This window comes from Pongo abelii, chromosome 14 (assembly GCF_028885655.2).
Source record: "Pongo abelii isolate AG06213 chromosome 14, NHGRI_mPonAbe1-v2.0_pri, whole genome shotgun sequence".
Lineage (NCBI taxonomy): Eukaryota > Metazoa > Chordata > Mammalia > Primates > Hominidae > Pongo > Pongo abelii.
In genome coordinates, this window is record NC_071999.2 from 104,855,405 (window position 1) to 104,873,360 (window position 17,956).

The 17,956-nt window shown below is 46.2% G+C and overlaps 1 protein-coding gene across 1 annotated transcript in view; it reads right to left on the reverse strand.

Annotated features, from left to right (window-relative positions):
* Window positions 1–12,139: 12,139 nt before the first annotated feature.
* SLC15A1 (solute carrier family 15 member 1) overlaps window positions 12,140–17,956 on the reverse strand; it is a 42,875-nt gene continuing 37,058 nt past the window's right edge. The window contains 5 exon segments of the mRNA XM_054529356.2: window positions 12,140–13,265; window positions 14,542–14,649; window positions 15,937–16,080; window positions 16,605–16,713; window positions 16,826–16,933. Of these exon segments, the coding sequence (XP_054385331.2) occupies window positions 13,074–13,265; window positions 14,542–14,649; window positions 15,937–16,080; window positions 16,605–16,713; window positions 16,826–16,933 (661 nt within the window). The 3' untranslated portion in view covers window positions 12,140–13,073.

Sequence of the window (17,956 nt, forward strand, 5' to 3'; positions counted from 1 at the left end):
AGAGTTAGACTGTCTCAAAAAAAAAAAAAAAAAAAAAAAAAAAAAGTGAGAAAAAGAAGTAGGAGAGAAAGGATAAGAAAATTAGAGAGCTGATCAAGGAGGACTAACCTCTAAATAATAGGAGTCCAGAGAGAGCAGAGGAAATGGAAGGGAGAAAATTAAAAATAAAAAATTCATTAAAATGTCCCAGAATCAAAGGACATGAGTTTCCAGTTTGAAAGGGCCACTAGAGCATCAGCACAATGGTTAAAAATGGGCCCATGCCAGATATATCATCATGAAATTTCAAATTTCTAGAACCCAACAGATGATTCTACAAGCTTCTGGAGAGAAAAACATTTTTACACACAAGATCCGTAATAATCAGAATGCCTTGGGCTTTTCAATAGTTGAAACATTGCAAGCTGAAACACAGTGGAGTGATACTTCCAAAATTGCTGGGGAACACTGGGCATGGTGGCGTATGCCTGTAGTCCCAGCTGTTCAGGAGGCTGACAGGGGAGGATCGCTTGAGCTCAGGAGTTCTAGGCTGTAGCGTGCTATGCCAGTCGGGTGTCCACACTAAGTTCAGCATCAATATAGTGACCTCCTGGGGGTGGGGGACCACCAGATTGCCTAGAAAAGGGTGAATTGGCCCAGATTGGAATCAGAGCAGGTCAAAACTCCTATGCTGATCAATAGTGGGGTCGTTCTTGGGCATAGCCACTGCATGCCAGCCTGGGCAACATAGTGAGGGCCCGTCTCTTTAAAAAAAATTGCCAGGGAAAATGGTCTCCAGCTGGAATTCTATACACAGTCAAATGTCAAGCAAAAGAGAAGGGAGAATACAAACATTTTCAGACCTGCAAGACCCTAGAAAAAGTTTATCTCTCCTATTACCTTTCTCAGTAAGTCACTGCAGAAAAGTACCCTACCAAAAAAAAAGGGTCTTCTTTCTTTCTAAGTCAAGAAAGAAGACAATATGGGGTACAGGAGGTGAAAAAGTGGAGAGATGAAGGGGACCCCAACATAGTTTTTTGTTTTGTTTTGTTTTTTGTTTTTTAACCCAAACCAAAAATGGTAAATACCCAACATAGTTTTAGAAGGATTTCTCTGAATTCTGCTGCACAATGGGCCTCCAGGTTGGAGTCCTTCAAAAGGTTCTTCAAATACTGAAATTAATAGAATACTCATCAGAGTTGACTAAAATATCAGCCTTCATTACTGTCTGCCTCCCTACTCTCCTTATTTCTGCTTTATGACACTTATCCACACCTGACGTTAGATTCTCTGTCAGTTTATCTGGCTTACATCCGTGCCTAGAAAATAGTAATGCTTACTAAGTATTTGTTGAATGAATGAATGGATGAGGACATATGTAAAATACTGCAAACCCTGGCATGTAGGAAGTGCTTCATAAATGTGAATTTCTTTCCTGAATTTCTCCTAACTCAGGTAAAGCCCGTTGCTTCCACAGGATGCCTGGTGCCATCTGGAGGAACTGCGATCCCTGCTGGAATCCCTACCTGAGTCCAGACAGACTGCAAGTCCGCTATGGCCAGTCCCAAGATTGAAACTTCCAGAAATACAAATACTCAGTTTCGGACAGGCCTTCTGATGTGTACGCACAAAAAAATCCCTAATTTCTGACACTGAGAAAAGCCTTTTGTTGCCATGTTTTCCTACAAATGTGCTTTCCTGCCATCTCGTGGCCAACCTGGGGAACTTGCAAACAGTTCGCCCGGACCTCAGTCTAAAGAAAAGCTCCGGGAGCTGGGCTTGCCCAGAGCCATTTGGCAAAACACCTGTGGTCATTTGACCACACCCTGGGGCCATCCGGCTTCTCAGACGCCCATGTTTTCGAAACAGGAAGCCACTGAGGTCACTGCTCTGTTTGGTGACTTCTGCTGGGGACAGCTGAGAGAAGTGCCTGACCTTTGTCCTCCCATTTAGACACAGCCCCACTATTAACCCTGTCATGGTTCGACCCCAAGGATTTGCTCTGAGCATTCCGTGAACACCTGCAAACTCCTTGAGGGCAGGGCTTTATCTGTTTTCTACCCCCAGTGTATCACACAGCATTGAACACATAGTAGGTGCTTACTAAATAAATGTTGTTGAAGAGATACTATCATTGGAGCATCTAAGAGCACTTCAGTGTGCCAAGTCCAAGCACTTTACATAGATTGTCTTATTAAATTAAAGTGACCAACTCATCCTGTTTGGTCAAAACTGTCCTGAGAGTCCTCTCAGTCCTGGACCAATGAGGGAAGTTGTTCGGTCCCCTTACAGCAAATTCTGGCAACACCTCTCTGACATTGACACTACCATTATCGCCATATTTCAGGTGAGAGGACCGAGGCTCAGAATTCTAAGAATTTGCCCATTATCACACAGTTCTTAAGAGCTCCCTACTTAGGGACTTAAATCCAAATCTTGGACTCTGCGACCTCCTTTCTCATCACTGTTCTGTGCTATTCCCCGAGAGGCAGCACAGGTCGTTGTGCCGCAGATGGGGCTGCCTGTCTCACAAGGCCTTCCCTGCTCCTGTGACAGTGAAGGTGTGAAGGGGGTTGGAAGTGTCCTCAAGTTCTTTCTGAAGAAAGGCATCAGGCAAATAACAGAATTATAAAGCTGAGCTGAGAGAGGAGAGAGAGAGACAGAGAGAGAGAACATGCTCTTCTTAGGAATTCCACCTTGATATGGTTACAGACTGGAAGTCTATACCTAGACTAGTTAACCAGGAAGGCAGATGGGAACTTGGATTTCCTACTTCCCAACTGTGGTTTCTGTTTCTAATCCCAGACTACTGCAGTCACCTCTCTTTCTGTTGGAAACAAACATTGACTCTCTGCTTCCTCCCAAGGTGCGGGCACTCTCAGAATTCGAGAGAACAGAGGCACAGGAAAGCCATCATCAAGCTTGGGTTTGTCTCTGTCACTTACAGAGTTGTAGGATCTCGAGCAAGTTATTGAACCACAGTGTGCCTCAGTTTCCTCATCTGTGGCATGAGGATGCTGATATGCTTACCTCCAAGGGCTGCTCAGGGTATTAAATGAATAAAATGCTCAAAGCCCTTAGAAAAAGCCATGCTGAAAGTAGCAAATATCTTTCTCTTGTCTCCCACATTCCATCTGTCAGAGAATCCTGTTGGCTCCATCAACCTCCAAAGTGTATCCAGAATCCCACCACTTCTCACCACCACACTGCCACCTGCCTAGTCAGAGCCACCCTCCTGGAAGGTCACCTGGGAACCTGCATGGACACTTGGCCTCTTTCAGCTTATTCTTTAATAAATTTTTTTGTTGTTTTTTCAAGATGGGGTCTCCCTATATTGCCCAGGCTGGAGTGCAGTGGTGCGATCGTGGCTCACCACTGCCCCGAACTCCTAGGCTCAAGGAATCCTCCCACCTCAGCCTCCTGAGGAGCTGGGATCACAGATGTGTGCCACCATACCTGGCTAATGTTTAAATTTTTTGTAGAGACGGGGTCTCCCTATGTTTCCCAGGCTGGTCTCCAACTTCTAGGCTCCAAGTAATCCACCTGCCTCAGCCTCCCAAGTGCCCGAGTGGCTGGGACTACCGACACACCACCACGCCCAGATCAGTTTATTCTTAAGACAGTAGCTAGAAGGGTCTTGCCACACAGCAGTCACGTGACTTCTAGGCTCAAAACCCTCTGGAGACATCTCAAAAGCCCAAGCTTTCACCCTGGCCTGCCCAACATGAAAGATACACCCCTTCTCTCTGCCCTCAGCAACTCACTCCCCTCACTCCCGTGATCCTGTGTGCTGGCCTCCCGCTCTCCCTCCCTCCCCCTCCCCACATCCTGTGTGCCGGCCTCTCGCTCCCCTCACTCCCCTGATCCTGTGTGCTGGGCTCTGGCTCTCCCTCACTCCCCCTGATCCTGTGTGCCGGCCTCGGCCTCTCGAAGACACCAGATATGCCCCGCCTCCGGCCTTTGCACGGCTGCCCCTCTGCCAGACACTCTCTGCCCTCACCTTGTTGAAGTGGCTGCTTGCATGCCACCATCCCAGGAAGCACCCTCTGACCATCCTTTTCAGTCACAACCTCTGTCCCTCTGCTCTATTTTTTTTTCTTTAGATCCATGGCACCCAACACCTCCTACTATGCCACATCATTTTCCATAATTTCCTTATTTAGCACATTTGTTGCTTATGGTCCATCTGCTGCTGCAAGAATGCGAGTGTGCACAGAGGCAGGGGTCTGGCTTCTTTTTGTTCTGGGAGGTATCCCACATGCCTGGCATGTGTCTGCCCTTGGTGCATGCTCGGTAGGCACGGGTAGAACAACTAGCACAGGGCAAGGGCTCACCCAGGGTCCTTTCCTGGCACCACAAGGGCCTTACCCCAACCCTGGGAAGCGGGCACTGTCTTTATTTTACAAATGATGACGTTGACGCCTCCAGCGGCCTGCCCAAGCTCACAGCTCAAGGAAGGGAAGAACCAGGAGCGTGATGTGTTTCCACCCTCGCCCTGCAGTCTCGCTGCAGCCCCACCCTCCCGAAAGCAGATGTTTGCCCAGGCTGCAGGGGTCTCTCCCCGTGTCCGCTTCTCCCCAGCACCTGCCTGCTGCCCGCCCCTCCCACCTGCAGGCAATTTGCCCATCTCCACTTGCCAGAGGCACTTCCCAGGCCACACTGCGGAAAGCCGGCACACTCCGATTTACCTCTGTGTCCCGTGTTGGTCGCTGCTGTGGTTTGGGAGCCATCGCCCTCTGCTACTGACTTGGTGCCTTCCTGGACCTCCCTAGTGGGCTCATCTGTTTCACCTTTCCGTACACTCATTAGGGAAGATGGGCGCACACACACACAGACACTCGCACGCATGCACGCTCTCTCGCTCCTGGGATGCCTGCTGTAGGTCCTTAGTAACTAACGACTAGTTGTGCCTGTTAGTAGCTGGGTGGGACTTATTCCAGATCCTTTCCAGGTTTGTAAATCAAATCAAGGACCTGAGTCAGACTCCGGACTTACTGAAGTTCAGCCTTCCCGAAGACGAAAACAGGCTGAGTAGCATGGACGGCAAGGCCATCTCTGCCCTAAGGCACCAGGTGGCAGACGGGCTCTTGGTTCCATCTACCAGCCACTGCAAAGCAGGGACATGTGTGTCAACGGGGCCCTGGGACAGGTGGTCTGGGCCTCCCCTCTCTTCCGTGTGGTGATGGGGACAGGCAACTTTGTAGAAGAAACATACGAAATGGAAACTGTGAAGGGAAATGCTTTTTTTTTTTTTTTTTCTTTTTTAAATGAGACGGAGTTTCACTCTTGTTGCCCAGCCTGGAGTGCAGTGGCGCGATCTTGTCTCACTGTAACCCCCGCCTCCTGGGTTCAAGTGATTCTTTTGCCTCAGCCTCCTGAGTGTCTGGGATTACAGGCGCCTGCCACCACGCCCGGCTAATTTTTGTATTTTTAGTAGAGACAGGGTTTCGCCATGTTGGCCAGGCTGGTCTCGAACTCCTGGCCTCAGGTGATCAGCCCACCTCGGCCTCCCAAAGTGCTGGGATTACAGGCATGAGCCACCGTGTCCAGCTGGGAAATGCTTTCCTTGAGTCAGTGCTAGGAGTAGGATGGCCCCCAAACACAAAGGGCTGCTTAGTCAATCCTCTGACTGCCAGAAGTTACAAAGCTCTTAGGGCCTGACATGGTTTGGATGTGTGTCCCCTCCAAATCTCAGGTTAACTGATCCCCAGTGTTGGAGGTGGGGCCCAGTGGGAGGTGTTTGGGTGATGGGAGTGGGTCCCTCCTGAATGATTTTGTGCCATCCCCTTGGTGATGAGTGAGTTGTCGCTCCGTTAGTTCACATGAGACCGGGTTGTTTAAAAGTCTGGGATCCCCCCGCTCTCTCTCGTTCCCACTCTCGCCATGTGATGGGCCTGTTTCGGCTCTGCCTTCTGCCATGGTTGTAAGCTTCCTGGGGCCTCGCTAGAAGCCAAGCAGAGGATGGTGCCATGCCTGTACAGCCTGCTGAACCGTGAGCCAAATAAAACTCTTTTCTTTATAAATTACTCAGTCTCAAGTATTCCTTTATAATAACACAAAAGCGGACTATGAATAATACAGGGCCCCACGCTGGCCTCCAGAACATTCAGCCCTCAGAAATGCATGGCTCTTTGTTCCAGACGCACCAGAACAGCACCCCACCAGATTCGGTTCCCATGGCTTTTGAGTCTTAAACACATCTACAGCGTCTAGGAGCCTCATTAGAACAAACCAGACATTACATCAAATGAAAACCCCAGTAGTTCTGAATCACCAGACGTTAGCAGGAGGCGAGATGAAAAACCACACTCCTCTCGCAGCAGCTGCTGGAGGTGGCTGTGTCCTTGCTGATGGACCTGGAGATGGCTGTATCCTTGCTGATAGACCCGAGAGTCCTGGAGGCCCAGGCTCACTCCCTGCTCACTGCCTCAGATCAGGGCTGGAGACAGAAACCCGGACACACAGGACACTCTTGAGAAAGCCCAGGAGCCCTCAACATCACAGGACACAGGCAAATGGAAGGAGAATGGCTTTTTCGTTTCTCACACTCTGGTGGCCTCTGGGGTGAGGGGGAGTGGGGAGTTAGTGTGGAATGCGGACAGAGTTCCCGTTTTGCAAAGTGAAAAAAGTTCTGGAGATGGATGGTGGCCATGGTCCTCCAGCAATGAGGATGTTCTTCATACCACTCAACTGCAGACTTAAAAACTGGTTCAAATGGTAATGTTACCTTATCTGTATTTTGTCATAATTTTATTTTTTTGAGACATTCTCACTTTGTTGCCCAGGCTGCAGCACAGTGACACAATCCTGGCTCACTACAACCTTCATCTCTTGGGTTCAAGCTATTCTCCTGCCTTAGCCTCCTGAGTAGCTGGGATAACAGGCACCCACCACCAGCCCCAGCTCATTTTTTGTATTTTTAGTAGAGACGGGGTTTCACCACATTGGTCGGGCTGGTCTTGAACTCCTGACCTCAGGTGATCTGCCCGCCTCAGCCTCCCAAAGTGCTAGGATTACAGGCGTGAGCCACCACACCTGGTCTGTGTTTTGCCATAATTTTAAAACGAATAAATGGAGGAGACTGCCCATTCTTGCTGCCCTGTGCTGCAGGCCCATGGGCTTCCATGCTACAGGCCTTCCTTTCCTCACCCTTCGCTGTCCCTGGCCATTCCTTTTTCTGTGGCTGTCACTCACTCTGCCCCTAAGCCGGCTGCCCCTCCAGGTGAGATGCTGGCTTACTGCTTGGTGAGTTTCAGAGCTAATCACCACCACTTTGTTGGAGGGGTCACCCACAGGGACACCCATTGGCAATAGGGCACTCACAAACCAGGCCCATGGGGGAAGGGGTTCCAACATCCTTACAGGAGGACCCGACTCCACTAAGAGGATAAATGTGCTGAATCTTTTCTGTTTAGCCCTTTGAGAGCAGGGTTTTTCAGCCTCTCCTTTCTACACACTTAAGCCCCTCTTATCCACCGAGGCCAGGCCTGGGGGTTCATCCTGCACTTCAAGTGGACAGTTCCCTCTCTGCAGCCCTTCAGTGCCCACTTTGCCTTCCCTTGCCCCCGTTACATGGCCTCAGCCATCAGAAGTTTGCTTCCTGTTATATGAACAAAGACGGCATAGTGTCGTGGTTAACAGGGCTTTCTCTTTGCCCAGACATGCTTGGGTTCAAATCCTGGCTCAGCAAGCAGCCAGATACATGGCCTTGGATCAGTTACTTAAACTTCACATTCTCCAGTTTCCTTGTCTCCAAAATAGGAATAACAAAACCTTCCTTAGTTTTGTTATAAGGATAAAAACAGAATTAATCCATACTGCCCATTGAGCATTGGCAGTGAGAGGTGGCTCTGCGCAATGACTGGCAGCTGCGCTCTGGAGCAGGATGGGGATGGCCTGGGGCAGGGTACTTGTTTTCGCTGTGCCTATTTTCTCCTCTGTGGAATGGGAATGGGTAATGGTAATCTACATTACAGGGCTGTGGCAAGGACTGCATGTTTGTAAATTTCATTCAAGAGCGTGCTTGGCAATGCTGTCTGCACATACTCAGTGTTCAATAAATACTTACCACTTTTGTTAGAAAGCGAGGTGGCCATTTAGAAAGGAGGTGGCCAGGCACAGTGACTCACACCTGTAATCCCAGCATTTTGGGAGGTCGAGGCAGGCAGATCACCTGAGTCAGGAGTTCGAGACCAGCCTGGCCAACATAGTGAAACCCCGTCTCTACTAAAAATACCAAAATTAGCCAGGCGTGGTGGTAGGTGACTGTAATTCCAGCTACATTGGGAGGATGTATGCTAGAGAATCGCTTGAACCTGGGAGGCGGAGGTTGCAGTGAGCCGAGATCATGCCATTGCACTCCAGCCTGGGCAACAAGAGCGAAACTCCGACTCAAAAAAACAAAGAAGCTACCAGGCCAGGCTCGGTGGCTCACGCCTATAATTCCAGCACTTTGAGAGGCCAAGGCAGGTGGATTGCTTGAGCTAAGCAGTTCGAGATCAGCTGGGGCAACATGGTGAAACCCTGTCTCTACAAAAATTAGCAGGGAGTGGTGGTTTGCACCTATAGTCCCAGCTACTTGCAGGGCTGAGGCAGGAGGATAGCTTGAGCCCAGGAAGCAGAGGTTGCAGTGAGCCAAGATGGTGCCACTGCACTCCAGCCTGCGTGACAGAGCTAGACCTGGTCTTTAAAAAAAAAAAAAAAAAAAAGGCTACCAAAAATATTCCAGAATGCATGACAAAAATCAGTGTCTAAAATAGTCAACAAAAATCAAACCTGGACATACATTAACTAAAATAATTTTATAACATCTAAGAGATATCAAAATAAATATTTCAGTGCCCTAAAAAAAGAAAGAACATTCACAAAATGAAAAACATAATTGGCTGGGCATGGTGGTTCAAACCTGTAATCCTAGCACTTTGGGAGACTGAGGCAGGCAGATCACTTGAGGTCAGGAGTTTGAGAACAGCCTGGCTAACATGGTGAAACCCCATCTCTACTAAAAATACAAAAATTAGTTGGACGTGGTGGCACACACCTATAATCCCAGCTACTCAGGAGGCTGAGGCAGCAGAATCGCTTGAAGCCGAGAGGCAGAGGTTGCAGTGAGCCAAGATCGTGCCACTGCCCTCTAGCCTGGGCGACAGAGTGAGACTCTGTCTCAAAAAAAAAAAAAAAAAAAAAAAATTATGGAACGCATGGAAACAACAAGAATAGGCCAACATGAAAAATATTCATATATGTATTGTAAACACTTCTCAAGGTATGCTGGCTTTTAGGAGTAAGAAACGAAGTCCTGCTATGTCCAATTAAAGCATTTCCATCCCAGGGGCTTCTTTAGCTCCTCCCAAACCACGCTGAATTGTATTTTAATAGTCAGACAATGGTCAAGTCAGTGTAATATTTCGGTTATACATTGGTCATCATGGAATTTAGAGAAAGGCACAAAACACAAAAAAATGAGTTACAGGGAAAGTACAGAAGAGCGGAGGTTACTGATGTGGCCTCCGCATTCCCCTCCACCACCCCCATCCATGACATTTGCAAAGGCATGAGGTCTTGCAAAGCGGGCACCCATGTTGGCCTCTGTCCATCTTGATTATGCTTGGAAGTGGTCAAATGAGAGCCAGAGGGAGGATTACTCTGAAAAGTCAACCCTGATGGGCAAAATGCCCAAGCTCCCCTCTGTGCTCTCTCCATGTCCATCAAAGGTTGAAGAGGAGCCTGTAGGCATCATTTCCACCCATATGCAAAGCACACTACATATTAGTTACTCACACGCAAAGCACACTATGTGTTAATATCAGACTTGGTTGAGGGGCATGACAATGGCCTTCATTCAAATATATGAATGCCTGTTGTGTGCCAGGCACCCTTAAACAAAGGATTTATTTATTTATTTATTTATTTATTTATTTATTTATTTATGAGACAGAGTCTCACTCTGTAGCCCAGGCTGGAGTGCAGTGATGCGATCTTGGCTCACTGCAACCTCCGCCTCCCAGGTTCAAGTGATTCTGCTGTCTCAGCCTCCCGAGTAGCTGGGATTACAGGCATGTGCCATCATGCCTGGCTAATTTTTGTGTTTTTAGTAGAGATGGGGTTTCACCACGTTGGCCAGGCTGGTCTCAAATTCCTGACCTCAAGTGATCCGCCCGTCTCAGCCTCCCAAAGTGCTGGGCTTACAGGCACTGGACCCAGCCAAACAAAGGATTTTTAAGGCCTCACATTGTCTGCCTGGTATTCTCTTTATTTCATAGGAGAGGAAATGAGATTAAAAAGATCAAAACCTGCCCTAAGTTACACAGCAACTATAAGAGTCAGCACTAGGGCTGGGTGTGGTGGCTTATGCCTGTAATCCCAGCACTCTGGAAGGTCTTAAGCCCAGGAGTTGGAGACCAGCCAGTGAGACCCTGCCTTTACAAAAAAATTAAGAACTTTGAGTGTGGTGGCACAAGCCTGTAGTCCTAGCTACTTGGGAGGTTGAGGTGGGAGGATCCCTTGAACCTAGAAGTTCAAGGTTGCAGTGAGTTATGATCGTGCCATTGCACTCCAGCCTGGATAACAGAGTGAAAACTTGCCCCCCCGCCCACAAAAAAATTAAAAATTAAAAAACAAATAGAGGATTACTATGTTCTGGAGACTGAACAGTGAACAAGATATACAGAAGAGCTTTTGGTCTAGGAAAAGCTAGATAGATATGATCCACTGAGGTCTGTGCAACTTGAAAATGTTAAGATGTGTTATGGGAGCTCAGAGCAGGACCACAGCCTAGCATGGGAGGGAGGCAGGACAGGAAAACTCTTGGAGGACATGGCATGAAAATGAAGGGGGCTTAGCCAGGTGGAGGGGTTGGGGGTAGTGGGCAAAGAATTAAGTGTCTTGGGGTATTCTTTTTCTTGGCTTTTGACTTGGGAATGAGAATGTGATGTGTTCTAGGAAGGAGCAGCAGCTCCATGCTGGCAGGATCAGAGAGCAGCTCCATGCTGGCATGGAGAGAAAGGAAGTGTGTCCAGAGGGAAAAAGAACCTCATGGGCCCTAGTTAAGGAATTAGGACTTGATCCCAAGGCTAGAAAAAGTGTTAAGGTTTGATAATCCCATTGTGTTTCTCACTGTGGACTTTGAGTCTTCCCTTCAATGCAGCCCCTACGACGCAATGGTGAGCTTATATATAAGCATTTTACAGACCAAACACGAGCCCTTCCTTCTAATCCAGGAACCAGTTTCAGTCTTCAGAGTTGTGCACTAGTTTGTCTAAGAACTGTGGCTTGTTTGTGTAGGAGTGCTAAGGTAGACTCATTCTGGACCTGATACCTGGGATGGCTAAATGATAAACATCTATAGGATAAATTAGGCATTAGGTGTTTACAATGTTTTAGAAGAATTTTTACGCCAGTAGAAAATGTTTGTGAGTATTAAGAAAAACACTAGGAGATGGTACACGAATGTGCACATAGGAAGGTCCTAGTAATAGAAGTCTCTCCTATCTATCTATCTAATCTATCATCTACCTGCCTACCTACCTACTTTTATCTGTCTATCTATCATCTATCTACCTACCTACCTCTATATATCCAGCATCTATCGGTCTATCTATCTTCTTTTTTTTTTTTTTTTGAGACAGATTCTAGCTCTGTCGCCCAGGCTGGAGTGCAGTGGCGTGATTTCAGCTCACTGCAAGCTCCGCCTCCCAGGTTCATGCCATTCTCCTGCCTCAGCCTCCCGAGTAGCTGGGACTACAGGCGCCTGCCACCACACCCGGCTAATTTTTTATATTTTTAGTACAGACGGGGTTTCACCGTGTTAGCCAGGATGGTCTCAATCGCCTGACCTCGTGATCCATCCGCCTCTACCTCCCAAAGTGCTGGGATTACAAGTGTGAGCCACCATGCCTGGCCTATCTATCTTCTATCTACCTACCTATATTTATCTGTCTGTCTATCTATCTATCATCTACCTACCTATCTGTTCGTCTATCTATCTATCTATCTATCTATCATCTATCTGCCTACCTACCTTTCTTTATCTGTTTGTCTGCCTATGTATCAATCAATCAATCAATCATCCCTGGGGAAAACAGGACCAGGAAGAAATTTTAATGAGCAGGTGCTGCTTTTATAATCAGATACTATGTTAAAGATTTCTTACCCTACCCAGAGATACATGAACACTTATGCTTAAGAACAGAAATTTATTTCACACCATTGAAACTTCAAAAAAATCATTACTGGCCTTCACCTGAGCTGTCTTTCAAGTTATCCATAATTTAAACAGAGGTAGGGACAAGAAAAACAAAACAACAAAAACCCAAAGGTAAAGTTATCAGTTAATAGCAGCTGGTCCTTATCACAGCCATTCTCAAAGCTGTACGTTCACTTTTGGCCTTGGCTCCTGCCTCCTTTAGAATAGTTTTTGTAAGAGTGTTAGAAATGAACAATATGGAATAGGAAACTTTGTTACCGTTTCAAAATTAAGCTCGTCCAAAATAACATCATTTGTGTGATAGGGAAGATGACAAATGTGGGGTGGGCTCGCAGTGCTCTAAGACAGTGTGTATATGTGTGGTTTAAATAAGCCTTTCAAACAGCAGACTTCTTCCAGAGTTTTAGATTCATTGCTGGCTGCTTAGAAAATAGCGTTCACGGCCGGGCGGAGTGGCTCAAGCCTGTAATCCCAGCACTTTGGCTGGCCGAGGTGGGCAGATCACCAGGTCAAGAGATCGAGACCATCCTGGCCAACATGGTGAAACCCCATCTCTACTAAAAATATAAAATTAGCCGGGTGTGGTGGTGCATGCCGCTAATCCTAGCCATTCGGGAGGCTGAGTCAGGAGAATCGCTTGAACCTGGGAGGTGGAGGTTGCAGTGAGCTGAGATTGTGCCATTGCACTCCAGCCTGGACAACAAAAGCAAAACTCTGTCTCAAAAAAAAAAAAGAAAGAAAGAAAGAAAAAAGAAAATAGCATTCATGGTCTAGTTCCCAATTCTGAAGTCTTCCTCACCAGGGGCCATCCAATGGAGTGTCCTGCTACCTGGGGGCAGAGGTCAGGGTATCTGCGCGCCCAGTCCATCCTCCACTTGCCTCCTGACCTTCACATCTGTGTCTGTGAATTGGCCCCCGACATGAAATATGGGTTACTCTTTTCCAGTCTCTTTTTCTTTTCATCCTCATCAAATTGAGCTTCGATCTCTGCTGGATTGATGTAAGTATAGAATCGAGCCATGGCAGCAAAAATTACACAGACGACCAGAAGCAACGCAGCAAATAGAATGTACTCAGCCCACTTTGAAGAAATCAGAGTTGGAGCAGGAAAAAGAACAAAAATAAAACAGGTCATATTGATGAATATACGGTGTATACATTTTCTTACTACATGCAGATGGAGAGTGCTTTGAAATTAAATTATGGAAAACTGGTAAGCAACCAATACAGACCCAGTAAGGCCAGCTTTTCTTGAATGCCAAGATAGATAGATGCTAATATAGACAACATGTTTTGAACAGCACTAAGGTACCGAAACAACAGACTTTGGGAAGATGAGAGAAAATTTCTGAAATACTCAAGCCTTAAGACATATAGCTGGACCCTGGAAGGATGGGGACCAAGAGAACAGCAAGCAGTCCCCATGAGGGAAAAATCAATGTGCTGAACTCTAGCAAGTTAAGAGCCCCACGTTCCTCCTTGGAAACACCTGGAGCTCATAAGCACACAGCATTAGCACATCTGCTGCTGGGACCTGGTGCAGGAAGTCATGAAATGGATGGGATAACAGCTCCCTTATGAGGTAGACATGCTACAGTGCAGAAGGAAAGAGTGTAAGTATCAGTAGAGCCCTCATTTAATTTTAGCTGGAAAATTTATAACCATCTCTAGGATGGCTTTAACTTCAGGTGTTATGACAGTTGCAGGATAACATGTGTCTGCTTTGCAGCTACTAAGCTGCATTCACTGAAGCTAGGAGAGGTTTCCCTTGATAGTAAAACACATAAGGGCAACTTCAAGTTAACCCATTCCAGCTATTTTGGTTTTCAATTTCCAGCTGCGTTAACAACAAGTGGAAATAAGAAGAATCATCAGGCCAGGTGCGGTGGCTCAAACCTGTAATCCCAGCACTTTGGGAGACCAAGGTGGGCAGATCATGAGGTCAAGAGATTGAGACCATCCTGGCCAATGTGGTGAAACCCTGTCTCTACTAAATATACAAAAATTAGCCAGGTGTGGTGGTGGGCGCCTGTAGGCCCAGCTACTCTAGAGGCTGAGGCAGGAGAATCACTTGAACCCGGGAGGCGGAGGTTGCAGAAGAGCCGAGATTGTGCCACTGCACTCCAGCCAGGCAATAGAGTGAGACTCTGTCTCAAAAAAAAAAAAAAAAAAGAAGAAGAAACAGCAGACACTTTGCCATAAGGCTATTTGGGAACATCCCTGGCTGGCCTGGCAGTTTAATCCAGCTATTAGCCTAGATGACCACACAGAGCAGACAGATGGCTAGGGAGGGCAACCATGATGACCACGAATAGGAAAGACAGAAGTATGTGCTAATCTCCTCTCCCACGCCATACCTGTTTGCTGAACTGGCCTGCCCCTGCCACAATGAGCACGATGATGTTGCCAACAGCCACCGTCAGCAGCCATCCTGCCTGAAGCACCGACTTCATGTTGGAAGGAGCCTGAGGAAGCAAAGCAAAGTGAGTCCCACTCCAGGTCTCACCCTCCGAGCAGGAGAACACAGCTCTCCGATGGGCATTTCGTGAAGCAGACCACCCTAACAATGCACACAAAAAGTCAGGTGGCCTCAATGTAAAAAGGATCATCACTTAGGTAACAAGATACCCAAACACGCACAGACGAGTAGACAAGAATCCCTGTGTTTCATGCTCCACATCCTTGCAAAGCTGTCGTCTTAGTTAAATGGACACATCTACAGAGGAGCTGATCCTATTTCTACAGGAGAGCTTCCAAGCGAAGCCACCCAGCCTGGCACAGTCTTCCCCTCAAATGCAGGCTGCCCTGGGCTGCAAGCTTGCCCTTCTGTGGCTTTCCTGCCACATCTCCAAAATCTCTCTTCAAACACCTGTCACCTGTATTACAGTTATCTTCTTTATTAGACTGTGAGGTTATCACAGAAAGTGATTTTCTGACTCATCTTGGCCTCTTTACTATAAAAATTGATGGTACTAGGCACTGTGGGCTATAAAGCCTATAACTATAGTTCTGACAACACAGTTCAATAATTAAGCTCTAATTTGGGTATCAATAAAACCTAGCTCGTTAGTCTAACACATTTAAAAGCAATAATCTTTTAAACTTTTTCTTTTCTTTTCTTTTTTTTTTTTTTGAGACAGTGTCTTGCTCTGTTGCCCATGCTGGAGTGCATGGCATGATCATAGCTCACTGCTGCCTCAGACTCCTGGGTTTAAGCAATCCTCCTGCCTCAGCCTCCCAAGTAGCTGGGACCACAAGCGTGCTCTACCATGCTCAGCTAATGTTTTTTTTTTTTTTTTAATTTTTTTTATTTTTAAAGCTAGACCTTATTTGCTATGTTTACTGGGAGCTATAAAGAGACCTCAACCAAACCTATCATGAGGACATAGACCTGTAATTGAGCTGTTTTATGAATGGTTGGTTACATTTGGTTGTTTCAGAAAGGAGAATCTGCTGACCTTCATCACTCTGGTAGCAGTCAGTAATAAATATTGGGCGCTAAATGTCTAGGGTATGACTGTGGGGCTATAGACACATATGAACACATGTTCTTGCAAAGCTCAAGAGAGTAATAATTCTTATTCACTAAGGACAACACTTGGTGACCTCAGAGACCTTGCTCTACGGAAGATACCATAATGCTTTCTAGACTTTTTAAAAACATAGTTATCCCAGATTTAAATTAAGTCCCATCAGTATTTTCTGCCAGCAGGGGTATAGCAGATGGGTGGTAAATACAACAAACAAGAAACCTGAGAATATGAGAATTCCAATCCCGTCACAGAGAAGACCACTTCGCCACAGGTGAGAAGAAAATACTGTGGGATTTGCAGAGCCATGTTAACTGTGTTGGCTGAAATATCTTCAAACTCCTTCACTTCAGGGCAGCTGTCATTCTGCAGCAGTAAGGCAAAAGCAGGAGAAGTTGAGATAGCCTCTAAAATAAAAATTGTTCGAACAGGTAAATTGAGTTTGACCTTCTAGGGTTACATCATATGATTTGTCAAGTACGTACACATTTTAAACATAAGGCAACACTGCATTTTACACTTGTGATGGGATTTGAAGACATGTTCACTAGCATTTTTCTTTTAGATAAGAGAGTAGGTTGGAAGTTATTTTAAAACACTGCCCTCTCTTTGAACTATGAGTTCCTTAAGTCCACGTTAATAGTCTAGAAGGAGGCATCAGATATTGGTTAACATAAACTATTATCCAGGGGAAGTCAATCTGTTTAGATTCTTTCTAATGATTAAGTCAACAAGTTAAAGAGTTAGCCAAGCGAATTAATTCTAAGCCCATTTAAAATACAGATCCTAATATCACTCTAGTTAAATCATATTATGTCCTAAGTGTTTGTGAGTCTTCATATCAATCGAGTATGAGCAGATTTTCTGATACAATGAAACGAGTTACTAACCTTCCTTTTGACTATATAGGTATAAGCACTACCAAATTCAAGGTAGAAAGTATTGAAATTACGTTGACATTGTGGTGGAATCTCTGTTGAGCTTATTGTGAAGCCTTTTCTATCAAAAGAAAGAATAATATTGGTTGACATTCTTGGCATTAAAATTTCAATGCATTTTTTAAAGAAAAATTCTTGAACCTTTGAGTGAAACATTCAGTCTAGGTACTTACATGCCAGAAGGAAAAAACTGATATTTGCTGACATTGTAGCTGCTGATATTTGCATAAACTTTCCCACTCATTGTGACGGTGATGAGCTCGTTAAAAGTATTTACAAATCTGAAACAGAAAACCATCTGTCTTGTAACCGAACTACAGAATAATATATTCTAGGTCACAGTACATGCACCTGAAGTTGGGCAATACTCCCTATTTTGAAGGAGTTTAAGGTTTTCAGAATATTTCTAGAGAATAAAGACAAAAAGTGAAAAACCCTGGGTTTATCCCTGCTCACCCACTCATGAGAACACACCTAAAAGAATGTATTTAACAGTGTTTATATGTGCTAGTTACTGCTCTAAGTACTTTGTAAATCTAACCTAGTTCAATACGTTAGGAATATTAAGCAGGGACTGAAGTAGATACTGAGCCTCTTCCCTTCAAGAAGGTAGCCATGCCTTTGTGTTCCTTGTTTCAGAAACTTTATTTATTTATTTAGAGATGGAGTCTCGCTCTGTCACCCAGGCTGGAGTGCAGTGGTGCAATCTCGGCTCACTGCAACCTCTGCCTCCCAGGTTCAAGCGATTTTCCTGCCTCAGCCTCCCGAGTAGTTGGGACTACAGGCATGCACCACCACACCCGGCTCATTTTTGTATTTTTAGTAGAGATGGGGTTTCGCCATGTTGGCCAGGCTGGTCTTGAACTCATGACCTCAAATGATCTGCCCACCTCGGCCTCCCAAAGTGCTGGGATTGCAGGTGTGAGCCACCGCGCCCGGCCAGAAACTTCATAGCTCGAGTAGTGAAAGACCAAAACCAGATGCTGCCCAGTTCCTAAAAGATAGACCCCAGTTCCTAAATGACACCCCCTTCTTTAGGGGGTTGAGGAGGAAAGCCCACCTACTTCCTACCTCTAGGAGCCTCAGGTGGGGAAGGGCACCCAGGACTGGAGAGGAAGAAGTGGGCCAGCCCAGTAACAAGAGACGGTTTTTTTAGTCTTTTTTAGAGATGAGGTCTTGCTCTGCTGCCCAGGCTGGAGTGCAGTGATACAATCATAGTTCAATGCAGCCTCGAACTGTGGGCCTCAAGTGATCCTCCCACCTTAGCTTCCTGAGTAGCTGGGACTACAGGTGTGTGCCACAAT